At 36.3% G+C, this 27,465-nt stretch overlaps 1 protein-coding gene across 12 annotated transcripts in view; it reads right to left on the reverse strand.

Annotated features, from left to right (window-relative positions):
• Nucleotides 1-27,465, reverse strand: part of HDAC9 (histone deacetylase 9) — a 458,285-nt gene that overhangs the window by 29,567 nt on the left and 401,253 nt on the right. For all 12 annotated transcript variants that reach the window (XM_071735765.1, XM_071735762.1, XM_071735760.1 and 9 more), the window contains one exon: nt 26,547-26,665. In XM_071735765.1, coding sequence (XP_071591866.1) covers nt 26,547-26,665 — 119 coding nt within the window. The remainder of the gene's footprint in view (nt 1-26,546; nt 26,666-27,465) is intronic.

The raw sequence follows: 27,465 nt of genomic DNA on the forward strand, positions 1-27,465 counted from the left end.
CCTGGACTTAATAAAAACCAAGAAAATGTTAAATCCTATAAATGTGAAGCCAGAGTCTCTTCCATTTTGTATTTTTTTGTTTTTGAGGTATACTTAGTCTGACAATATGAAATGGAAAATGGCAGAGAGTGGTTTAAACAGCTCTTAACTGGGCCAGTTCCTCTCCCAAGGACCCATCACACAATTGCGTTGCACATAACAACTAGACAAAGTGAAGATAACAAGGCAGAGTTGGCAGGTACAGCTTCCCACTTTGAGAAAGAAACATCTGAGAATGAAGACAATATGTGAATATTATTCTTTTCACATCCTGTCCTCAGCAGACAAGGAGAGAAGCCATATGGACGGGGTACACACAGAACTTCTTGTTTGCATAAGCACTCATGTAAGCGACTCAATTTGCTCACCAGCAAAAGTGCAAACACCCCTGTTAGTGGGGACTAAAGAAGCCTCAGAAGAAGGCAGACCCCTTCCCTCTCCCCCATTGTGCATGAGGAGACCAGATGTCTCCTTCCCAGTAATTTTTTTGGGTGACTGTGAGCTGAGGAGAGCAGCTTTGTGCCTCTGTCCTTAGCTCAGGGGAGGTGGCTGGTAGAGGAACAAGGACAGATCAAGAACTGGTGAAGTTTTGCAGCCATAGAGGGAGCCTCAGCTTGCTCAGCCTCATCAGCACTGCCCCAACAACTCTTTCAGTTTCAGCATCTTGAAAGTTACAATCAGACCCTAAATTACAGGCAGAGTTCTGGTGAGCTTCTCTGGCTACCCAGAGCAACCTAGAGAGGAATAAACACAAAACACAAAAACTCCATAGTCTGTGTCCTGGACCTCCAAGCATGTATTTAACTATTATTTACCATTTAATCATGTCACTACTCTCTAATTAGAACGAGAATATGTTTTCCTCTCATTAAAACTGTTGTGATGATCACTGCCAAAAGTCTACCCACCAGTGTTCTGTGCTCTTTCCCTGTGGTTCCTTCATGACTATTTGATTAATTTTCATTGATATTCTTCCAACAATAGCTTCTAAAATTAACTGGGTCAGTTTTTACATAACTTCCTGAGTCATCAGGCTACATGTCCTAAATAAATATGTCCGTACAGGAGCCAAATAATAATTTACCCTTCCAGCACTGGCAGGATCTAGAACATTTTGCAAAGTTTGTGTTCTATGATAACAAAACACATTTTCTTTTCAGGTCTTAGTTCAGAACCTTTTATTCAATCAAAACTTCATTTGGATTAAGTCAGAGGCTTGACTCGGTTCGCAGGATGTGGCCCATAGTGAGGGGGAAAGGGAGATTTTAATGCCAAATACTCTCTTATGAAAAACATTTCCCGAATTGCTGAAATTATGAATGTTAGTGTTGAGGTACCTGAATTTAAATGGTAAAATCTGGCCTCCAGGCATTAGCTGCTGATTTCTTGCTTCTAATATTGAAGAAGGAAGCTCAGTAACACTTCAAATTACATGTCTCAAGCAGGCATTTAATTTAGATTAAATTAGACAGTAATTGTACGTTAAATAAATACCAATGGTCCCAGGAACACATTTTTATGGATTAACAATTTATGTAATAGATGTTTTTATTGCATGCCTGTTAGTTCTACAGTAATATGTTTTTCACAATTAGCTGCTCGTTAGCTGCTGCACTAACATAACATTAAATTTCTACTAAGTACATACTCAAGGATACATAGGATACCTCTTTGAAAGCCGAATAATGCAAACTTATCTAACTACAGGAAAAGACCACCTTGACAGTGCTCAATTGGATGGTCTAGGAATCTTTTACTCTACTGAGATATGCATGTGTCCAAGTGGGTCACATAGTCCACTGGATATGTGTAGTCCTCTGGGAAGAAGGAACTGGTGCAGCTCCAACACACAATGGCAGCTCCGACTACCTGGCAAAAGGTTCTTCAGAGAAAACACATGGAGGAAAAAGACTCTCTCAAACTCTTTGCCAAACTACTTCATACTAAAAATACTATTCTGTATTATCAAGCACCAGGGTTTTGGCACCTCCAGGAAGGGTAATAGTGATATACAAAATAATGATGATGGGTTTAGTGCTATTACAATACTGTTATGTGAATTCAGAAAGAAAATATTCAGCCACAGAATTCAGCTAGGAATCAGAAGAGTCAAAGTAGGAACCTGTAGATATTTCCAAAACAGGCTTCATGCTTTCAGCTCTGTCCTTACCTGTTATTTCTTCTATGACTTCCTTCCTGGTTTCTCTTCATCTCTATCCCATCTCACACCTGGCCCAGCTAATAATTTCTCCACTGTCCTGCCATCATCTCCCTTTTTTAAATTTCAATTTCTATTTAGTAAATCCTCTGCTAAGTAAAGTCAGTCAGGAAGCAAGATTATCCATCCCACAGAGTTATTAAAAGTTGGATTTTTTTCAGGAATTCTTTTCTGCATCGGAAAGCAGAAGCCAAGAGGGGAAATGTAGAACTGCAAACAGTTATGTGGCCTTTCAAAATCTCATTTTAAGATCTCTTTTAAAAAATGTGTTGCTTTATCTGGGTGGTGAAGGCATTCTCCATAGAATTTAGGGAGTAAGAGACTTTTTTTTTTTTTTTTTTTCCCTGGAGGTTAAAAATCATTCTAAAGGAATTTTATGGGGACAGACTAATCAGACTGAAAATTATCTTTGGAAAATCTGTCCCACATATTGTGAAGTCTGCCAAGCTGACAGAGCAAGTGGTAGTAGTGTTATCATGATAATTTCTTCCAAATCTGATCAAGTTGCCTGATTTAAACTGATACAGAATATATGTATCTGATGTTACAAATTAGAGATGATTACATCTCCAAATCTGAGTCCAGACTCAGTAAGGGGTTGGCTAGAAAACAAGACATCTGATAAAAAAAATTAATTCAAAGTATGAGGAATTTGTTTCTAATCCACACTGGAATGAAAATCAGATACTACTATTGACTATCCAAATAAATCAGTAAGCTTGATTAAGTTTGGAAAAGTTTATTATAATGCTACTGCCTATAAAATCAACTTGACACATTTTTAAAATATGTGGGGCAAAGTTTCTGCTGTTATAAATGAGTATAGCTGAAATGTGGGCACTGAGTTATGACTGAAAACAATCTGATGGGAAGATCTAAACGCACTCCTTTTTTTTTTTAACTGATGAAAAGCCAAGTCAGTTAATTTTGAATTGACCCAAGAGACTAACACAAAGGATCTGATTTAAAGCCCATCACTCAGAAGCTGAGAACTGACTGCCATTTTCTGAAGATGGTCTACAAAAATTCTGCCAAGAAAAGCAGCATGGGCTGACCGATCTTTCCAACATATACAGTTTCTCAGAGTCTACAAATTAAGGCTCTTACTGCATTTGCAGTCATTTATTGACCCTGCCACATCAACAGATCACATTAAATCAAAGGCTAGTTCCTTAGCCAGTGTTAATCAGCATATACCATTATCTAAAGACCTGGACTCCAGATGGAGATCATTCATCATTCCAAAACTAGAGACATAGATATAATAAGCATATCAGAGATGGGTTCTTGTAGGTGGATAGACCTGAAGGAAATATTCTGTTTCCTGACCAATTTGGCATCAAGTCTGCTGATGAACTCAGTATCAGAGGTCTATTGCCCCTCAGGATTTGGATCACATTGTTTAACAAACATAATTTTATAATATCAGGAGGGAATAAGGCAGTGCATTTCTAAGGGATTACTGTACATCTCAAGTAGTTACTCACTTTTCTTCTGGCCTTGTGCCCATTCACCCCACCTGTCATATGCTATAATCACCCAGAAATGCACTGCCTGTCACCACTTATTGAAAAGGTAATGTGTAAAAGTTCACTAAAGGAAACGGTATTGAAACTAGGTTTGTGGTGTGACTCCTTACAGTCTTCTGATTAATTGCAATTTCCAAGTAAAATACCTTGAGCAACTTTCAATTATATTGTTCTATTGCAAAATGTGTAAGAATTAAGGATGTGATTTCAACCCATACAACAGCCCCTTTGTCCCTTTTCACACAATTAAAAGGACACACAGATGCCTTGAAATGGCAGGTACAGCCCCACAGAGTAAAAGAAACCATAGCTACCATTTGAATTACATAGTGGCTCTATCCAGCTTTCTTCCCAAATGGAGAAATCATGTCAGAACCTTGTCACTCCTGCTATCCCACAGCAGAATTCGCAGGAGCACAAGAAAAGGTGGCAGGGAATTGTATGAGCCTCAGGGAAGGCAGGACAGATGTCACTTCTTTCTGATGCACAGGAAGTAGAAATAATTAGAATGTGATTTACTTGCTGTTGCTCAGAATCAAACACATGACTCCTTCTCATCACAGATATGTGAAATTCTTAAAGAATGAGGGTAAAAGTGTTCTACATTTTTTTTCTTTTTCTTTTTTTTTTAATTTTGTAGACATTAGAGCCAGGCTTGGTTGCTGGGAGAATGAGAAGTCTTTGTGTGCAATGCACCTTATGATCTGGAGCAAGTTAACTGGAAAAGAAGTGGCCTCTTCTTTGCCAGAAATTCTTCCCACTGGAAACACATATGAGAATAAAATCTTTTCTTAGAATACTGGATATTTCAGCCCTGTATTTCCACTATTCTGCCATGGAGTTTTCAGAAAGATCCCTTCTGAGAGCTTCTGCAGCCAGGCATTGATCCACTAATTACTAGCTGAGAACTAGTGCTCCAGAAACCCTCATGGAATTCTTCACCCAGTAGTTTTCTACCTTTTCTTTTAAAAAAAATTTAACATCAAAACAAGCATGCAGATGCATCATAGAAAGGCCTGTGTGAAAAATGCTTTCAGATAGCTGAGCAAGCATGGAGCACTAGTTTCTGTATTTTCTCAGAGTGAGGAATGGAGTTTCTCAGGAATGACACGATTCTGCAGGATCCCTAAGTATGTGAATGACCACTATTTCTTGTTACCATAGCATGACAGCAAGGGAAGCTGGCAAGCCTAAAATAATTGGTAATCTTCATTGAACAATAGAAACTTCAAGACAAACAATGACATTTCTGTGCTACACTCAGACCTAAACCAGCTAACTAGTGTCAAGGTAATTCGAGGACTACAGATGTTGTTGCAGCTGCAATACCACAGACATCTTAGTCATTTGCCTTAAAAGTGGGACATTCATTACAGGAGAAAAAATTATTCACTCAGTGTTAAGAGAGTTAAGATACTGTTTCTTGAGCAACATCAGTAATTTCTCCAAGAGAAAATAGTGTATTGGCTTTTCTACATGGAGACACTGAAAATATAATAGCTACTGGTTTTCCCTCAAGAATTTTAACAATTAGAAGTAAAATAACCTGCTGTCAGAGCTCAAAGCTCCCTAGTGGCTCCAGAAGCTTAGCAAACAAATACTGAACTGCAACATCAGGATTGCATTTATTCTTCCTTCTGACAAAGCTGAAGAGCCAGAGCAGCTGGAAGTTTGGGCAAAAATTATCTGAACTTCATAGCAAAGCCACTTAGAAATCCTTGACAATAAAGGTGTTTGACTGTCTCACTACAGATTAAGATGCTCAACAAGGAAAATTCTGAACAGCTCCATTCATCAGGAGCACACAGTGGTCATTCCGACAGAGAGGATTCACTGTTTAGTCATTCTCAGTTTTGGATAGAGTGATGATTTCATTTCATAAAAGTAATAGTCATGGACTAAACTTCTAGCATTTCCCACTGTTTTTACCTAAATTTTAGAGGTAATAAGCTGTATTAGAGGGAACCAATTAATTGAGTAATAATAATTACACATGAGAGAGAAATAAAATAAAATAAAATAAAATAAAATAAAATAAAATAAAATAAAATAAAACAAAAAATAAGATATGAGCAAACCATGAAAAGGATAAAAGTATATGCTGGGTTAATAAAAGAATCTATTATTAAATAAGATAACAAATACATTTGTGACTATCAGACACTAAAAACATGTAAGCAAAATTATTGGATAACTGAGTGGATGAGTGACAAGAAAAATAAAGTGAACTCTGAATTTCCAGATTCACAGAATTGTCATGGTTGGAAAAGGCCTCTAACACCACCGCGTCCAACCATCAACATCCCCCCGATATAATAAGACATATTTATCTCTATCATCATGCCCACTAGAGCATGTCCTGAAGTGCCTTATCTACATAGTTTTTAACTCCTCAGTGACTACAAACTTGAATAAGTTCTAAACATGGGCAGCTGGAACTGAATTGAAAATACAATATTCAGGTGACAGGTTTATATGTGTAGGCAAAAATGTTAGTGACAGCAGATAAGGTGTTTAAGAAGAAGGTACTTGAAAATAAGCCAGTCTCTCTGGGAGCAACCTCATCACTTGCCATTTATGTTAGCATGCTACCATACTGTCATAGAGACAAAATCTGAATTAAACCCCCATCTCTAATGGATTTATACCTCTGGAACTGTGAGCAAAATTTAACCAAGTGGAAACATTTCTCTTCTTTTAACCATAGTGAAATAAGTGTAGAAATTATTAAAGAAATACACATAGAAGTTCAAATGCATATTTGGAGATCCACATTTTATCAACCAGAACAGATTTTACAGTGAATGCACAACAGTTTCCTGAACTCCTCTGGACCCAAGGAGCCAATAGAAGTTGCTTCTTCAAACTCTTTAGCTACTTATATATCTTACCAGATCATTCTTTATTCTAATGGGTCATCACAAATAAACTATCTTTCCGTATCTGAGCATACTTTGTGGCAGTGGAAAAGATACCTTGCAAGTAGGTAAAGAAAAAATAATTTCCAAACTGAAGAAGATTTTTAGGCATTAATAAAACACATTTCTTTGCTGCTAAAATCTACTCAGATTAAGAGCTGAGTGTTGCCTGTCCAAGAGGTGTGAAATCCAACCTGTGCAGCCTGCAGGGCTAATACAAGTAGGAGTGAGCAGGTTATGTGTTTGCATGCAGAGCAGCATGTAAAAAAAGTAACATTTTTTTCATCCTATCCTGTTTCATTTGCCCAAGAAACAGGAAGGAATAGTTCTTGTGACCTCTTCAGACTAAGATGCTCTTTGATACTTTTAAATACTCTACTGGGTCTTCCTGCGTTCTCACGGGGTCTGGAAATGCTCAAGAAAATTTTGTTTCAATATTAAAATGATTTGTTCTATGTGACTATGATGCATGCCATTTAAGATTTGGATTTGAGCCTTGTTTGAATTTCTGTCTGTGGCTTTTCATTTTCAGTTGCAACACATAAGTGACATGCTAACTGATGTTACATATTGGACAATTAGAAAACAAAAACATTTTTATTTAATCTGAAAATAAAATTCAAGAAACACAAAATTGAGGGCTTCACAATGCCATTTTTGAATCAACCACTTTTAACACCAAAGCTTATGGTGTCAAAAGCCAAAACTGATACAGAGAGGTAGAGGAACACTTATTTCCTCTATTTTTTAGACTTGGGTAGAAACTTTGAAGTTAGGCTTTATTGCTGCTTTCTATTTACAATTTAAACCTGGCCCTTTCCGTACTGAGGAGAAGCTCAGGTCTAGAATAATAGATGCTCATTTAATTACCATCTCTATCTTAAAGAATATGCAAAAGGGAACCATTGTGTAGGCAATCATAAATCTCACTTGGCCCAGCTTCAGAGCCATTGACCTCACAACTCAAATAATGTTCCTTTGTGCACAGTTTTTACATTCAATTTCTAGATTTACTGTTTCAGCAAAAGAGTGTGTAAACAATTTCAGCTGAGCCTGAAGTGAACAGCACATTCAGACGACATCTGGATGAAAGTTTGTGCCAAACTGGAAAACTTGTTCTGGAAAGAGTCTCTATCGATCTACCAGTTTCAGAAGATCCAGATCCAAATTTTCCATTTATTTATTTTCACATACTTGTGATACCTTAATTAGGAATGAAATGAGGAAAAGAGAAATTGAAATAAATAGGAGTTCATTTTAGAGAATATAACAGAACAAAGTAATGATACTTTATCAGCCTGAGAGCATTCCCTTGTTAGTCATCAAAGGACTGCTACAAATAAAAAATTCTGAGGACTTCCCTAAGAAGAAGCAGAAGAGAAAATATGCTCAATATAAATTTAACTTCCCACTCAAACTATCCAGCATCTTAAAGTCTTAACACTTTCTTTTCTATAAACAGAATTTCAGGCTACATTTTAAAAATTTCAATATGCAAAGCACATATATCACTTCCATACATATGCTCTAGGTGACATCTATGGAAATAGTGACCAAACCTTTCCTTGATTAAACATTATAAAGGCTTTATTAGAAAACTTATTAAAAAAATGAAAATGTCTATTAAAATCTCAAAGTAACTGGCTCCAAGATCTTGGAAAACTCTGAAATCCATATGTGGGAGAGGCAACTTTAATAGTACACAACCAGGAATCTGCAATTAGCCCTGACAGGTTTTTTAGGTTATCAGCTTGCAGAGAGCTCTTGTACTCTTGATTCAGACTCCAGAGGCTCCACTGGCCACCTGTAGGATCTGTGCTTTCAGTTCGGACACCAAGTCTGGGGCAGCCCAGATTATCCCAAACTCACTAAGAGGCTATCCCCATCTTTATATGAAAGTATGGCCAGTCTCTTCTACATTATTAGAACTGACTGAAGTATTAATTACAAATAAACAATTGAGATAGTGTAGCCCTGATTTATGTTTCTAGTGCCACTTGTAAACATATCCTAACACTTGCCAAATGTTATGTTCATAAAGACACTTGTGAAGATACTTGTTAGTATTTGTCAAATGTTATGTTCAACTTGCAAGCTCCCTGCACACTGCTTACTTGGACTTCCTAATCTTAATTATTTGTTTATTAGTGCTCATAAAATGATATCCTATAGTGTCTGCACTCTGAATGTGTAATTGAAACTTTAAATGCAACAGAATAGGGATCCAGTAAGATTAAGTGATAACTAGTAAATAATCAGGTTTCTTGATCACACAAGTATCCAGGAGTCTTTGCAAAGAAACATACTCAGATTTCAGTTAGAACATAATTAAGAGTCTGTGATTATTTCTTAACAGAAAATAAGAATCATGGTTGGGGGGGAGATTAATGAGTTTTAAAAGTCAAAATAAAAAAAGAATTACTGAATAAAACCCAGCATTTGCATTCCTATTTGCTTGGACCACTTGCCCCTTCTGCAACCTGATAAAACAAATGAGTCAATACAAATGAAGATAACTTAGTAAAACAAGAGCAAATGGCCATTGTAAAAGTACAGGCTACAGGAAAAAGGATGCCACAAAGACTTCCATCCCAGATTTTTTTTTTGCTAGCAGATTTAACTGGTGTACTGTGCCCAGACACCTTTAGAGTCAGACATGCCAGTTAACTGATGGAGGGAGAACAGCAAGATCACATCCAAAGACAGTAAAGTAAAATGGAATAATAACTTGACCTGTTACAAAGTTCATATTTTGAAAATAGTAGAAAACTTGCACAATTTTTCATGAGAATCTGTCCATTTTCCAAACATTTTTTATGTGATAAACCAGGAATGTGAACCTTCATAGACATAGTGCCTTGTTTTCGTTGACTTGCCCTTACTGAAAAGGAGCCTTCCAGAAAACAGTGGATAAGCTGAGAATTTATGCAGTCCCTATCCACTATCAGACAAAGCACTGCAAAGTTTCATCTTCCCCCTTGCCTGTCTGACAAAACTACAAGACAGCCAAATACAGGTGTTCAGATATATTCAGACAACGCTCTTTTTTCTTTCTCTCTTTTTAATATAATATTTTGTCATTTGTTCTGTTGAAAACATTATGGTTGGTAAAGTAAGATCAAGCAATAATTCTAATTTTTTAAAGCCTATAAAGCAATTTTTTGAAAAATATGGGACTTTAGACAGCACATTTATTTAGTTTTAATTTTTGTGCTGTCATACATCAGCACTGAAGTCCTGATTTAGAACACATGCAGCTTGCCTTTGAAGTTTTGGCTGGTTTTTAACAATGACAAAAAAAGATACAAAGAAATTAAACAGCACCAAAAAATCATAAAAAAGGGCTTTTGTGCTCTTGATTTATATATTGTTTTTTCTGTTTGTTTAAAAAAAAAAAAGCTTTATTCCCAATAATCTTTCATCGGGAGCTTGGCTCTGACATACCTTTATTCATTTAAGCCTTTTCTTCTGTGTTGACCTTTCTTTTCCCCTTTCTACCCCTCAAGTCTCTGAACAGTACTTGCCAATATCACTCCCATTCAGCAGCAATGTGACTTTATTGAAATCCTTCTAGAAACTGAAAAAGTAGAAAATCTGAACATGCCAAACTGGTATTTTTGGTTGGAAGAAGTAAATATTCAAAGTAAACAGGACCTTCACGTGAAACAGCTTTGTTCTTCTAGTGCTGGCTGGACTCTCCTGTGTTGTGCATGTGTAGTGCTATGCACGGTCCTTTTGGTCAAGTTCCATAACGCTGGCATTTTCCAAGGGAGTGCATGAAAGCTGATAGTTGCCATTGTTAATTTTTGTTGTAATGAATGTGAGTCAATGCCGTATTTGTTTGCTCTGTGGCCAGCTTTTTCCTGTTATTCTCTCTCTCTTTCAGTTCAAGGACTAAACTGTTGAAACCAAACCACAACAACTAGCTTTGCAGTTTTGCTCCTTCTTAGAGACTTGCATTCCCTGGAAAATTTTAGTATGTACTAGTGTCATTTAAAGATACCAACACCATGTGCTGCCAAGACCACTTCTAATTGCAGCCTACCTTCAAAACATACCAAAAACAACTTCTAGACAGACCTGAAAATGTCCAGATGTTTTAAGCAGAACATTAAAAACCCCATAACTCTTAATTGTCATCCCAAATATATATGTGTACAGTACCAGTGTGTATGTGTAGAAGGACATGTGTGGGGCATTTATGATAGCTGAGGGAGTTGGAGAAGCAGGGACTGACAAGGGAGCTGGACTTTGAGTCATTGCAGGAAGGTTAACAGCTGCATTTTGGGAGTTTACTGGGACCTCCTCACACACTGTATCTCTTCCATTACTTTCACTCTCCAGTATCCATATGCTTCATCTCTGCATCCCTTCTAAAATACTTGTTATTCTTAACAATGAACGAGAGCTGCACCTAAGGAGAAAGATCTTTCTGTATTCCAATCAAAACCTATGATTTCATCTCACTTTGTACTTAATCCATGACCTCTCCATATTTTGAAGCAAATACTGTCAGATGGGCAAAATTCTTTTGACATTCATCAAGATGCCTCTTCTTTACATGTAACCAAGGAAAAGTTAGCTCTCTTGCCTCTGCTACTCCTCCAAACCAGTTACTACTCACTACAGAATCTGCTGAAGAAAACAGGTTGCACCAGTTTTCAGAAAGAAGGAAGGGCTTCTGGGAATTAAATGCCTCTCTCCATTGACTGTCATGGACAAATCTGGACTTATTAAGATGGGTGATGTTTGGAAAGTCAAACTTAGATGGCTAGCTAATCTGTGGCTCTGAAAGGCTATGTATACCAAGGAAGCTAAAGTTTGTTTTCACCTACCAATGTTATACTTTGGTATTCTGAACACAGTATCCTCAGTGAGAAGCTTCTGAGGTAAAGAGAAAATTAGAAATTAATGCATTTAGGTTAAGCAGATGATGCCTTTGTTAATAACAATAAAAATTACTTTTGCTGGAGATTTTGTAGGTTAGAGAGCCCTGTTTTCAAGCTATTTTTTTAAGTAAGCAAGTTATAATATCAATAAATAAAATATTAGTATATTAATTAAATACTTCCTAGGAAATTATTTAGAAAATGTTTTCTATATAACCATACTATCTAATATATTTACAATACTAATTGAAATCCTAAGTTTGCAGGGGTATTTTTATTCAGAAATCATGAAAATGCTGTAAAAATTATGGTTTGCTCTAGTAACATGGAAGAATTCATATTAGCATGTCATACTAATAAACTTTTTAGCTTTAGGGCCTATTCATCTATTACTACCTTGAACAGTATTTCCAAACTTTGAAAATATTTATATGCAGACAGAGGATTTCCATGCCTGATTTGTTGCATTACTCCCAGTAATAATTCCTCAGGCTACACTTCTGACCCAAGATGCTTGTTATCCTATTAATCCACTATGCACATTGGTTTTTCTGGCTAAGATATAGATCATCAGCTCTTTTAAGATCAGCTCAGTACTTAGCTTAGTCTCCATTAACACATTTTTATCCCACTCTTATCTGCCCTTTAATATACTGGCACTTGTCTGATAATAACACAATAAAAACTTAGTAAGTATCATGCATTTACCTGGGTGGCTTTTAGATATCCCAGAAAAATGGCAATCTGGCCATTTGTCCAAGTGTTTTTGCAGTTAAGCCACCTGGTAAAAAAAATTAATATGGCACCAGCTCAGATGTCTGATGTGCAGATTCACAAACCTCACACCTGGGATTTTCCAGGCTAAAAGACAGAAAAATGTACTCCATCATGAATTAATTTGGTACTCTCAAGACCTTTCTTTCAGATTAGCAGTTGACATATCTCTCTACTGTGCCACCATAAATATCTCTATTGCTTCAAAAAGCAGACATTTGAAGGAGAGGAATGATTGGTTACATTAGAGAGATCAATTGAAGCAAATGAAAATTGAAACTCCAGAGACATGCTCCAAGACTGAAATCTGCACAGATCAGTCTCTCAAAGGTAGTAAGTGATACAGCTCATTGATCTGAAACTAACGCAGAAAGCACAGTTGAGTAACAAAGTGATGTAATTATAATAAAATAGGCTAAAATAGGCAATCTTGTATTGGTCAGAGGCATTTTCTCTGAGCTTTTTTGACTGTATACTTATTTTTTGTGCTATTGTGAATCAATCTACAAAACGTGCATTGGCTTCTTAAAACTTAAGGAAACATCCAGAGCAAATCCATAGATTTCCTCAACACAGTTTTTCACTAGAGTTTTATTAAAATAATTTTAAAAAGAAAAGATCATATTATCCAATGAACTAAACTAGGTAGCTGAGTTACAAGGACAAGAAAGATGGGCAGATTTTGAAGAAAAAGCAGGTTACTCAAGACATAATATTTAATATTTTGTTTACATTACTCTGTTAGTAGTCAGTCAAAGCCAAAACACTGCCCTTTTTTATATGAATAATATCTTTAACAGTACTACTATTTACTTGGTTAAATTTCTCACTTTCTGGTTCAAGTAAACATTGTACCTTGGAGCAGAAGGGTTTTTTCACTTTCTCTTCTAAAAATTATCATGTTTAGGTGTGACAACTTCTTGATAGTCAGTAAACACTGAGGTGCATGAGTAAAATGGTTATGTTATAGGTAACTTGGTTATAGAGTGGCCGGTTCCATTAAAATAAATTATGAAATTTTCTTTGAGTGTAATGAAGCACAATGAAAAATCAGACCATCTATAAGTTTTTTTGAAAATTTTATGCTAAAAATCAAAAATAGCAATATCTTTCTTACTTTTTCTTTCTTTTTTTAACCATGAAATGTAGATTGCAACAAGAGAACTCTTACTAGGCTTGAATGGAAGACATTTTTCTTATTTTATGTTCTAAAATGTCTTATTTATTACTTTATTTATTTTTCTTCTTCTCTTCTCTTTTCTTCCCTTCTCCCTTTCCCTTCCCTTCTTTTCCCTTCCCTTTCCCTTCTTTTTCCTTCCCTTCCTTTCCTCTCCATTTCTCAGCTTCTCTATGTCTGTGATAAAACACTAAATTTGATCAGTCAGATTCCATTTCCCATTCTTTTTTTGTAAGCACTGTGTAAAAACTTATCTTCATTAAGTGCCACTGGGAGTCCAGCCCCACATAACTAATCAGAGAATCTTGTAGCTTTGTGTCCATGTGATGCCTCAAGTTCAAAGGGGACATAGACATCCTGTTTGGTGTTTTGTTTCACTCAAGCCATTAAAACTGCACAGAGCCTCTTAGGAGTTTTTTAAAGTAATTTTCTTTGTTCCCTATCAGTAACATAAACCGTTATAAAAACCAGTGCCAATTTTCAAATTGATACCAGTGATAATTTTCAAATTTGCAACTTGATTTGGAAAAAAATCCAGCGATTCTCTATGAAGTGGAAGGACTGAAACTCCTGCTGGATGCAAGCATTTCAGATCTACTACTGTTTTCCATATCCCTTAAAGGTCTTGGCTTAGTAATTCTGTTCAGCTTTTGTGACCTCTCTGTTTTTTCTCAAAAGGCACACTGGGAAATTCCCAGACGTTTACACTGTGTGTAGGAACCCACATACCCAAAGTGGATCAAAATTAAAAAATTACATGGTTATGTATATTGTATAAGGCTGCAGTTGATGCCTTTGACACCATCAGAAAGCTAAAATTTTGTTCACAAGCTCATACAAGCATCACAACATTTTTAATAACTCCTTTGATATAGCATATTTGTTAATTAAACTACAAGTTTTGAAACAACATCACTTCATCAACAGATTTTCCTTACTGGTTTTCCTGAGGCTTGATGAAGGTTAAAGAAGGTTACTTCCTTGACTGAGTGAATGAAAAATTTCTTTTGACCTGTGTATGGTGGCTTCTGAACTTTCAACAATACTTTACCACTTTTAGTTGTGTGCTAAATGCTAGGAAATATTGATGTGAATATGCAATTATTTTAAAGCTGCTTACACAGAACTTCTTGGAAGATCTGGTAAATTTGTTCAAACACAGAGCAGTCATCACCAAGAGTAATTTTTCTGGAAAGCTGTTTCTCCAATGTAGGATGGAGGAACAGATGCTTCCTCTGCTTGGAAGGAGCTGTAACTTACAGCTGAAAATAAAGGATATCTTTGCAATAATCATATCTGAGACTGTAGATACTGAATTTTTAAAAATATAAATAAAAATATATAAATAATAACAACTGGATTTGATTTGTTACCAGTCCATACTTTTTTCTTAAAAAAAAATAGGCATTCTCATTCATTTTTTCCACCGTTTTTGTAGAATCTATGCATTTTTAATAGAAATAATTTTTGTCTTTAATTAAACAAGGAAAAAGTTAATATTAATGTCTTCAAAATATTTTTGTGTAAATGTATAATTTTCTATCTTAATGTGAATCTATCTTAATTTGAAACTGGTGATTTTTTTAACAGTGTAAAAACACTATGCAAAAATTATTCTTTGCAATCTTTGAACATTGATTATAAAAGAAAAATATTCAGAAGAACAAACACAATATGCCTAAACTGCAATCAAAAATTAAAACATAAATTATGAGGCAATATGTGAATCTTTTCATGTACCATAGTCACTGAATTCATATCCAATGTTAAGTAATCACATCAGGAAGATGTGTATCAGACACTTTCTTGAAGGATAGATTCCACTATTAAATGGAAAATCTTTGATTTTTTTTGTTTTTAGAGATTGTTACTCCATTTTAAGTGAGTAAAAAACAGTTAGTAACCAGATCTCACAATAAAATTGCACTTAAATATTTGGAATGCCAGATACCAGAAAGTCTTTGGTCACAATCTAAGTAGAGAGCCAGATTTTTTTACAGGAAAGAATCTAAGAAAAAGGGATAAGACTATGAATCAAAGGAAACAAATATTTCATTCATGCGAGCACTTACTATCATAAACAGAGACCAGGAAGTTCTGAATTTTAATTAATTAGCATTATTTTGTTTTTCTGGATACATACTTATTTTTAGTTTTTCCAAAGAAGATCTTCCAAGATCTGTCCCTTGGTCCACTTCATATGAATCATAATGGGGAGAAATGAAGGAGTCTGAACTGAACATATTACTACTAAATGCATTTCAAATGGATTTAGGTTACAGAAGAACTACTCTTTTTTCTTCCCATGTTAGTTCTATAAAACTTGAGGAAATATCCAAATAACAGCATTCTTATGTGGGTGTGCCATTGAAGAGTTTTTAGCATGTGTCTTGGTACCATATTAATACCTATAATGCAAGACTTGTCCCTGTAAACATTACTTATTCTAGTAAATCTTAATCAGATTGATGGAGTGGTCTCAATCAAAGTGAGTAAACTACTCAAAGTGAGTAAAAGCTCGTGGGATTAGGACCTACATTTGTGCATTTCCAGTAATTTTATGGCAATTAGTTGGTATAAGCAAGAACAAGCTCTTTAAAATAACCCCTACCAACTCCCCAAAGTAACAAACCAAAGTTTAAAAAAAAATGCTGGGGAAATAAGCAGGGATTTTTTTTTATTTTCCTTTATTATTTTTATTTTTATTATTATGCTAGTGATGCCAACCTGAACCATTTTACTGCAGATTTCATGGTATTAAATGTTTTCATTAAAGATATTATAATCAGCAGATTGCAACAGAATCTCAGATTCTCACTCTTCTGTTGATATAGAAATGGCTGTAGGGAAAAAATTAAAATGTGAAGGAAGTGTGTCCTGGGACCCCTACAACAAAAATACATCTGGGTAGTATTTTTAATAACTCTTACAATATTTTGCCATGAACTGATGCTTTGAGTTTAATCGCATGGATAAGCACCTATTTCTCTTTACAGACAAATAACACTCCTGTTAAAAGTGTTATTTTAATAAATTCTTACCTCTGAGTCAAAAGTACCTTTAATTTAATTTTATTTCTTATGGTCTCTTGGCTAAAAAACCCAGCACAAGAGCAACTAAGACAATTGCCTAGGATCAAAGCTAAAAATACCAAGAAAATCTCTTCAGATCAGTGAAGGATTGCTGGTGCTGATACCAGTCAGACCTGAAGTGTACTTGATACTGGGATAGTGTGAAAAAGATGAGTTTGCAGACCAAAAAAACAGATGGCCCCTTATCACCCCATGGGGCTAAACACACAAGAGCAAACTTCAGAGACCCTTACCTTTCCCCTGCCTGTCCCTATCAGGAGAGACTGTTATATTAAGGGTTATTGCCTCTCTAGCCCTCCCTGTGATCAGCTTTTGAAGTCCATGGCCAAGAGGCCAGTGTGAGAATATCACCCCAGATAAGAGGTGTTTGCTCTGTGAAATATTCAGGACAGGAATCCATGGAAACCCATGATAGTTCAGCAGGGAACCACAAACCCCAGCTAATATCTTCTAATCCCCTGTTGGCTTGAGAACAACCCACCATAAAAAGCATAACTGGCTGTTTATTTGCCCAGGCAAGAGATAACATCTTAAAGTTACAAGTCTGCCTTAAGTAGTAGGGATGTGAAGCCCAAAGAAACGAACCATCCAAGCTCCTAATCAAAATTGTGTGTGCTCCCTTCTTCTCTGCCTAATGAGATGTAAACATTTTGGCTGGTGTCTCTTTTGAAAGATATTAATCACATACATTAGTTAGAAATCACAAAGGATGGTCCGGTTTGCAAATTACATGTCTTCTTTTATAGCATTCTGAAGCTGTGAACAATATGTTAAAAATTTTCCCATGGCACAACCAAGTAAATACTTGTGGCATATTTCTATTTATTACAGAGAATAGTTAAATTCTATGACATAAATCATGCTATTCTACTAAAGGCTTTACAAATTCCCAAAGACAAGCCTAATTCCCAATGCAGCAACGCTATAAAAGATCAGACACTTTGTTATGGAGAAATCCACATTTGGAGATGTCTTTCAACAATTTTCTCTCAGGACCCAATCCTGTGAAAGGCACATGCAAGCTGCTTAACACTGCGTCAAGTTCCATTACTTTCAAAACGTCTCTAAAATCTTATATTTAATTTGCTATATTTAAATTGTAATCTGACAAGTTTAATACTGCCTAAGCAACAAAATCCTTTTTCCTTTTCTTTCTTCTCCTAAATGACAGTCTTTTGGTTTCAATTAGGAAAAAGGTTTCTTAAGTTTAAAAACAGAGAGAAGATGCCACCAATTTTACCTTTTTTGCACCCCTCACATCAGTTATTCTCATTAGCCAAAGTCACTACTGTAGTATGAAAGAAAAAATAACAAGAGGTAGGAGAAGAGATAAGGGAAGATGATCGAAAAGGGAAAATAATTCTTAATGGTTCTGTAGATCCTCTTTTTTTCCCATTGTAATCTATCCTTTGCCCTGTCCCCAGCAACTGCCCTAAATCAAGGAACTGGCACCTGATGCATTCTGCAGATGGATCAGCACACAGTATACAGGTGGTTTTTCACTTGTGTGAGTTAGCTAACTAGCCAGCAGACACATCTTCTGTTAGTGGGGCAGGAGCAGGAGTGGAAAATGGAAATCTCTCCTGGCTGATTTACAGAAAGAATGGCTAAGTGAAAGAGCAGGTCAAATCAGGGCTTATTTATTAATATTTCTAATTGCTCTCACGCCCTGCCTTAGGCAGACCCTTTTGGAAAGGCACACCAGCTAACCAGTCACTGAGTACACTGGGCAAGGATGAAATTGGTGCTAAGATTTCTGAATCCTTCAGGTGTGCTTTAAATATGTATTCAATTAGACTCGAGTGCCCCAAAGTCTGAAGACAAGGATTCCCCTGGCCTCAGTAAATAAGGTGAATTATTCAGTGATCTTTTTCTCTTGAATCAAACCCATAGTCCAAGCCATTGACAGTGAGTTGACTTGTCAGCTGATTCCTTAACCCAGCATTAGAATTGTCCCTATATAATAGCTACGTCATAGAGAGGATACTAATTTTATAATGTGAATTCCAATTTCTGCTTCATTTCCACAGGAGCCAATAGACTTCTCTTCCTCACACAGCAGGATTCCTGGTATTTTCTAGATTTCATTTTCATAAATATAAATGTAGTGTAAATGTCAATAATGTACCAGATCCTGGAGCCACTGGCAAACAGTTCATTGATAGTTGCACTACAAGATTACAAATGGAGGAGTAAATGTAACTTAATCTGACTTGAGAGGCTGGGCAATCCAATGACCATACCCAAGCAATAGGAGATGCTACAGCAACCACTGTTGTGGGATAGGATGAAAAAGAAACTAAAAAGCTTTCCTTCTCTCTGTGAATCCTATGAAAAAAACTAATGTCTGAGGCCAGGTCACCAATGAACTTGTCACCTATTTTGATGCCTTTTGCATTGTACCAAGCAACTATTCAATTAGCATTCAAGAAATCATTCAAAAGGAACCTCAAACCTTTCTTTCCAAAGTGAGCAACTAGAAGCAAGTATTTGATGATAAATTTTCCCACTGCCAGGCACTGGGCACCCTGTAGTCGCCAAGAGACAAAAGGAACAAAATTAAAATTTCTATATTGATCAGGAGGCTCCCCTTTGAAAAAGTCTATAAATGATCATTGCTCCACCTGACATTGCTCCAGCACTCCAATGCTTTTAGCTCTGAGTCAAAAGCTCAAGATCTATCCTGGAAAGCCATCTTAACACCTTTGGTACTGCAAAGATAACTCAGTTATGTTAACCAAAATAAAATCTCTGAATTCAGACAAGAAGTCACCTGAGTTAACTGAGTTAATATAGCAGCTTTCTTTTACCAAAAGATATCCTACTCTGTCTATTCCTTTCTCTACTGCCCCTGCCGCTCTTCCATGAGCTGTAGCAAACATTGATCCCTTCATAATCTGATTCAGCTTCACAGTCCAACAGGAAGCTCTACTTCTTCAGCTGATTATGTTTTCTGATGGCTTGATGACTTAATGCTGCATGTGTTTACAGAGGGATCTAACAAGAAGCAGAGCCAGTGCAAGGTGAGTAATACACAATTCAGAAGGAGAAAGGGTCTTGCAACCAATCGCTTTTTTTGCCTGCTTTCCTTTAACATCTACCTATTACATTAGCCCAAAGAGTCCTAGTCAGGACTGGTTTTTGGAGTCAAGTGTCAGGAAGCCTTACAAACAATCACAAGAAAGTGTAGTTCTTCCCCAAAAACATTACAATCATTCAAGTTCAATCAACTCAGTTCAAGATCAGTAGATAGATATAATGTTATTTGGAGGCTCCTTTAAAAGTTAAGTGCTTCCAGGAAAACAAAAAATAAAAGCATCTATCATTTCCAGTAATTAAAATGCTCAGAACAGTCACACAGAATATTTTAGAAATGGTGAGGCTGGCACACAGGAAACCTTTTCTCTGAAAGGTATCTGAAGTACCAGGCTTAGACCCAGATCAGTTCTGCTTAGACCCAGATCAGTTCTAAGTTTGAAATCAATGATATGCATGCTACACACATCAGGTAGTGGGAAACTGAAAAGAATTCCAAGCTACAGTAGGATAGTCATGAAGACTCAAGAAAGCACTCATTTTTTAAGAGAAATTTCACTAAGCAAATTTTGCATGAAGCCTCAAATATCTGAGCGTGCTAAGGCATCCCTGTTTGTAAGGATGTTGTAAGTTGTTTATAAGTCTCATTTAAAGCCTTTCATTGGTGGCAAATACACCATGCCAGACCATTGTTTCAGTGGTCAGTCATGTCATTATTAAAACTGTGCACATAAATTCTGAATTTCCTTGTCTCCAGATGCTGGGCATTTTATCTTTTTACAATACTGCATGCTATATTCAGAGACCTTGTTATTACAATATGTTACACTCTTTGGGAAGCTGGAACTGAAATGTGAAGGGTAAAGCAGAAATCAAATGGACAGGTATCCAAGTTCAACCTGGTTAATTATTATTTGTATTCTGAGAAGTACCAGTTCCAGCCATGAGAAGTGATTCAAAGACCTGTAGGCTACATGTGAGACTGTATCCCTTTTTACACATTAATTCCTACCACCTACAATTAAATATCCTTTGGAAATAAACTGTTTAGAGCTTTACTTTTTTTCTTCTGCTGTGATTAAGCAAACAGTTTGTTCACTGTTACAGTGAATTCATCCAAGTCCTCTACCTGCAGAGGGTTCCTGATGAAGGAAGGTGTTCACAGAAGTTTTTTGATTGGTCTCACTTGAACAGCATGTATCCCAGCATAATGCAGCTTTTGATAAGGGAATTACAATTCTCTAAAAGAAAAACTTTTGAAGCTGCAAATTAGCCTTGTTATTCACTTATATTCTAGATCATGGATCAACATTTCATCACATATTTGGCTCAACAGCAGACAAAATGTAATTTACTCTTTAAATGGCTGCAGTAGTATCTTTTCCTACTGCTAATTGCTGATCTTATTTTGCACTTTGGTGTCAAATAGCATCTTTGGAATAAGAGTAAAACAGGAAATCTCTATTAAATCATCATAGCCCTTAACAAACATGGTGCTTCAGGAAGATAAGTACCCTGAAAAAAATCTTCATTCTTGCTTGACACATCTCTGTTTACTTTATTCTTTTTATGGGATGGTCACCATTTGATGATCAATTATGCACAATATTTACTTGAACAGTAAAGTGATCTCAGTGACTTTAATGCAAGCACTATTCTAAGAACTGCTCTATAAAACAAAGAGAAAGCACTTCAGGATACTGTTACAGGGAGAACTTCAGTCAGCAGAGTTAATTTAAAAACAGTGCTCTTAAAAGATCTTGCAACTTGTAAATTTATCAGCAGATAGGGCAGCTCTTTTTCAGACCTGTTCACAGGACAAAATTCAAATGATGTGATAATGCAATGCATTTTAGTCGAGGTTCTCAATATTTACTGTAAAATAAGGCACAGAATATGTCAGCTCTATCTCCACTAGTTCAACCTGAGCACTGTCAGGATAAAATGGAAGAGCAGATTAATAATCTTTCAGCATCTCCTTACTATTCTAAACGTAAAATGTCATCTCCTTTATTTCTTCCATTGTTATTTTTCTTATATTTTATTATCAATGCAATTTTTACTACCCCTGTAGTGGATTAGATTAAACAACTATTTTTTTGTAATACATAATATATTGTGCTTATATTTGATCTGATATTTTTTTGAAAAAATAGTTTCTTTCTAGTAATAAAAAAGAAATATGAGGCTAGTCAGGACCTGAGGCATGTTTTCCTCTTATCTAATTACATTTTAAATTAAAATCAAGGCACCTTTATAGTTCCTTGACTAAGCAAAAGGATCCAATTTACATCAGTAGTTACTCTTACTAACAGAACTGGGCATGAGAGAGCTCCCATTGCTGCTTCCACCTTGGGGAACCAGTTTAACCAAGCAACATGGACAGAGCAATGCCAGTACCAAAAATAGAGCTGACAATACAAAAGAGATTCCCTATTTTGGCTAAAGAAGTTAAGCTTGAGTTATAAGATAGTGACCATAGAATGTAAAATCTAGATAAGTCGCTTGAATATCCTCAACAACCTGAGCCAGACCCTACTAGAAGTTAGAGAAGCTCCTGAGCATGAGTTGGCACCTAGATCTGATGCCAAGTGTACTAACAAAAAAGTTAGTGTGTCCCTTGCTTTCTTTTCTTTACTTTTTAGTGTTGAACCTGATGCATTTTCCATAGCATAAGGACACAGGCAAGGCAGAGTTTGTGAGCAGAGAAAATACGCCTGTCAGAAAAAAAAAGAGGGATTATTTGGAAAAAAGAAACTCTCTTCCAGATATAAGCTCCATTTTTGGGGAAGAACTTTTAAAGGGAAAAATGGTTGTACATTCAAAAGTATACCTACTGTTTACAGTTATAGTAGGTGGTCTTATAAACACTGTTGTCAATAAAGCTTGCATTTTCTTACTAAAATATCGGGAATATAGCTGTTTAAAAAAGGCATGAGATCTTCCTGGCAGCAGGAAGTTCTGTCATATGCCACCAGTTGCCTCAAGCCTTGGAAGCCAAATATTTTTGTTGACAGAATATAAAATCCATCACAAAGTTTATGCACGTGAGTTGAACATGTTTCAAGATGTATATGTGCAGCTAGGCATACACATGCACCTTTTGAAATGATGCCACTTCACTGAGAGAGAGGTTTGGAACAAAGGATAAAAAGAGAGAAGAAAAAGAAAATGTGCCTATGAAACCCTCAAAGCTGGAGTTGAAAAAAATGTTTTAGTTAGTGCTCAGTCTCAATTCTACATTGCATCAAACAAAATCTGCTACGGAGACAGGAAATTTTAGTTAACTAATCATTGGTTTAGTGAAAACTTCTGAAAAAAAAATCAGCAGACAAGGATGAATTGCAAAGGCAAATGAAGAAAAAGATTTACCTAGGGAAAGTCATTTGAAAAGTGGAATAAAGAAGGAAAGATTCAAACTTCCCCTACAATTCTTTTTTAAATACTATCTCTTTTTCAAGAGATTAACAAAATTAGCAATATTAACACTAACACTGTCAGTGGTTTTGTTAATTAATAGAACTGAGGATAAATTAGGTGAGATATGTCCTAGATGTTCTATCATCGTTGATCTCTCCTTCCTTCCTACACACCTCTAGAAGATCTGAGAGCCACCTCACCACCAGAAATCTTGACATGCACATCAGATCCATGCATTTAAAATCAGCTGCAAAAAATATATATGACTACTTCATTGCTGATGTGGTTTTTTACTAGTAAGACATGGCAGATTCTTGTTAAATCAGATTGTATGTTGATACAGCAAAAAAATTAAAGCAGGTTATAATTTACTAAAACTGTATAGATCAATAGAAAAATATTTTCTGTATGTAATTTTCTGCTGTATGGTTACTTCAATGATGTGATCAGTCAAATCTGTTATCTTCATCTTATAGTTTTTAGTTTATTATTTGGGAATGCTGATTAATTAATAATTTTTTTTCTCTTTCACTCTACTCTGAACAAAATACATAAATAATTTCTTACCAAGAATCTGATGTCTCTCTAACTGTCTTTAACAGAAAGGTTAGTAGCTAAGCATCCATCTTCTCTCCAGGTGTTAATCTCTTCTTAATTTGTATGTGTAAAGTTTGTATGGTGTCATAGAAATAAGAAAACTCAGTTTATGAAGTGTACACAAAGTGCTGAAGATTTACATAAGCAGAAGATTTACAGGTTAAACTTTATCTTGAATTTAATTGTTTTGGACAAAATTTATAATTATTACACACCGACTATCAAAATTTTGCATGAATATATACTTTTAGTCTTTAATACAGATGTTTCGCTTTGGACTTTATTTTTTTAATAGATTATTCATTTTTCTACATACCACATGTAATATGCTATGTTCTAAAATGGTATGGCAGAATGTGGAGAATTTTGTTTTGGGGAAATAATAAATTCCTTTGGCTTTGTTCAAAAGGTTTTATTCATCCCTCAGGTGCATGATCATTATCTGGCTCTATCTTGGCTTTTCTCTTAATTTAAACAAGAGCCATGTACTGTAAATCACCTTTTTTCTCTTACAGACAATATGTTGATGTGCAGCACCTTTTAAAAAAAACTCTTAGATTTTAATTTAACTGTTCCATGAATTAACACCAATTCCAATATTAAACAGTGAAATTTAGTGTGAAATTTAGCCTAAACTGAGAGGCATTGCAATTTCTAGTTAGATTCTTGAGACTGTTATTCCAAAACATTGCTTATGTCAAAGCATCTTATTGGAGCATCATGCATGCTAAAGGATCATGGAGCATGCACTCTCAGCTGCTAAATACAGATAATTTTACCATACTTTTCAACAAAATATGTATTTTGTACTGGCTGGAAGCTCATGTCCCATCCACATAAGTCCATGGAATGGCTGTCCTAACCAGAAACCATACTTTTGGAAAAAAAATGGTGAGTAAACGCCGTACACAGGGCTTTTTCAAGCACAATATTTTACTGAAAGTCATAAATCAAAGAAAAATGAAAGTCAAACATGCATACAGGCTGCTATCTTTCTTTCCTCTCTAGTGCAACCACTGCATAAACCTGAAAAGCTGTGCTAAAACTTGATAATGTCTTACTCGCAGCCACAGGGATGTTCCCTTTCCAATCTTCTCCTGCACTATGACCTGTGAGTAGGTCCTTGCACTGCTCTCTTTATTCTCATCTGATACAGCACCCTACTGTGGACAGTCCCTCTAGACCTCCACCTCCCCTTTTGTCCTTGGTAATCAGGAGAGCCTGTGCAATATGCAGTTAAAATGAAAAAAAATAAATATTGCATCCCTTCCCTGCTCTTCCTGAGGTAAAGACCAACTCTCTTCTCCTGACCTGTAACAAAAGGCAGAGGTCAGAAGGACAAAATCCTCTGAGATGGACTCCATGTGTGTAATGTGCTAAATGCCATGAGGTATCATTGACTTCTCCAGACTTTCCCCAAGGCATTTGCTGTTAGCAGCAAAGATGTGTATTTAATAACTATTTAAGTGTTATTGCTGTTATTTCCTGAGATCACAGAATTGTCACAGTTGGAAAAGACCTCTAAAGATCACCATGTCCAACTGTCAACATCCACCCCTCAATAGAATATATATATCTATATCACCCACTAGAACATGGCCAGAAGTGCCTCATCTACAACGTTGTTAAGTACTTCCAGGGATGGCGATTCTACCACCTCCCTGGGCAGAACATTCCAACACCTGTCTAACTCTCTCAGTAAAGAAATTCTTCCTCAAATTTAGTCTAAAGCTTCCCTGGTGCAATTTGAAACCATTTCCTCCAGTGCTATCATTGTTCACCTGAGAGAACAGGCCAGCAGCCACCTCCCTACAACCTCCTTTCAGGTAGCTGTAGAGAGCAATAGAGACTCCTCTCATCCTCCTCTTCTCCAAACTAAACAATCCCAATTTTCACAGCCTCTCCTAAATAGGGCTTATTCTTCAGACCTTTCACCAGCTTGCCAGCTCGGCTGCCCTGCTCTGAACTCACTCCAGCAGCTCAATGTCTTTCTTGTAGTGAGGGACCCAGACTGAACACAGTACTGAAGAGAAGTAGAAAATTGCAGAAAATGCAGAAAAAATTGCAGAAAAATGATCCACAGCATTGTATTAGGAAATCACTTGGTCTTGTCCAATGGGAAGCGATTTATATGCTATAATGTTACATTATTGTGCAGAGCTCTACTACACTACCCAGCCTTGCTTAACACCCCAGGCTCAGAATCAGTTTGGCCTGATCCTGTAACAGGTAGTGACTTTGTGGGGCTACATATGAGACAACTCAGACAGACCTGTCTTTCAGAAGGTATTAAATCTCTGCCATGAACACACATTTTGGAGGACTGAAATGGGCATCCAACTGTTGGGACCCAACAGAGTAGTCTTTTAGAAAATGTTGGCCTTCCTAAACACTGATGTAATTCAGGATTAACGCCATCAAGCTGAAAAGATTGCAATAACAAAAGAGCAATATGAGATTGGATTTAGGCCTCTAAAGCTTAAAATCTTGAATATATATTTAAAGACAACCCACTCCAGCACTTGGAAAATGGGCCCTATTGAAAAGCATGAAACCTCTAAAATGTTATTTAAATGCCAGAAAAGTAATAGTTTAAAAAGCTAAGACAGAAGTGCCAAGAGGAACACAAAGGAGTCATCCAGAAACTCTAACATGTTCATTTCCACCCTGTCCATGATCTGGGTGAGACCCGCAGCTCCACAGGCATCTCTTGGTACTACTTGAGGCCAGTCCCCGCCCTCAGAGACACAGTTATCTTCTCACGAAACAGAAATACGGATGTAAGCTGGACATAAATTAAGGTTCCTAAATAGAAAAGATACCAACTCTCAAACACACACCTTATGACAATACCTACATTTAGCTGTGACTTTGTACCCGCCCAGAGGAGGGTCATGGCCTTCCACAGCATCAAATCCTGCTGACACCAGGACAATCTCTGGATCAAACTCATTGGCAGCTGGCATAATCACAGTCCTGTAGAGTGAAAAAGAACAACCTGTTAAAAATTGAAAGAACTTCTATCTTCATGATGTAAATTGCCACAATCTCAAAAATCCACAACGCAAGATATTTTCTTTTCATTAAACCAATCTTCATGGTAGCTGTCCAAAACCAAACAAAGTCCAAGGCTTTAATTAATTTCTTTCTAGAGTCACTCTTTTTTCTTTTCTGCGATTGAGGAAAAAAAATAAATGCAGGTACATGTGAAAGCCTCTAATATTACACGCACATCTGTGCCTGGTTTATCCTGCTGCCTATAAAAAGCTGCCTCTTCCAGGGAAGTGACTAATAGTTTACAGAGAGCACTCAAAGCCTGAGTGGAAACCCGGACTGCTCCAGTTAGTGCGAACTTGGTGTAAATTTGAACTATAAATTTCTTTTGGGAAAATGTTTGCTTTCCAAACTTTTTTTTTTTTTTTTTTTTTTTTTTTCCCTTAACATTTTAAAATGTTTGTCGAGGTGGGGGGTGACTCTAGCAAGGGAAAAATATGAAATTCCCTTAATCAAATCCAGACTATATTGTCAAGCCTTTCCAAGGTCAAGCATAACAGGAATGTGACAACCACAAACTAGTGACAGCAACCCCTGCTGGTGTCAGGAAGATAATTCAGCCCTTTGCAGACACAAAGATTCCACTTTTTTAACCCCTTCCTTGACAAACTTCCATGGGGATAATTTGTCACTTTGTTTTTCCTCTTCTCCAAACTCAAAGCACTAAAGATGTGTTGAAGGAGAAGATAAAAATCCCTGCATTCTGCATTCACAGACACCTT

This window comes from Heliangelus exortis, chromosome 2 (assembly GCF_036169615.1).
Source record: "Heliangelus exortis chromosome 2, bHelExo1.hap1, whole genome shotgun sequence".
Classification (NCBI taxonomy): Eukaryota; Metazoa; Chordata; class Aves; order Apodiformes; family Trochilidae; genus Heliangelus; species Heliangelus exortis.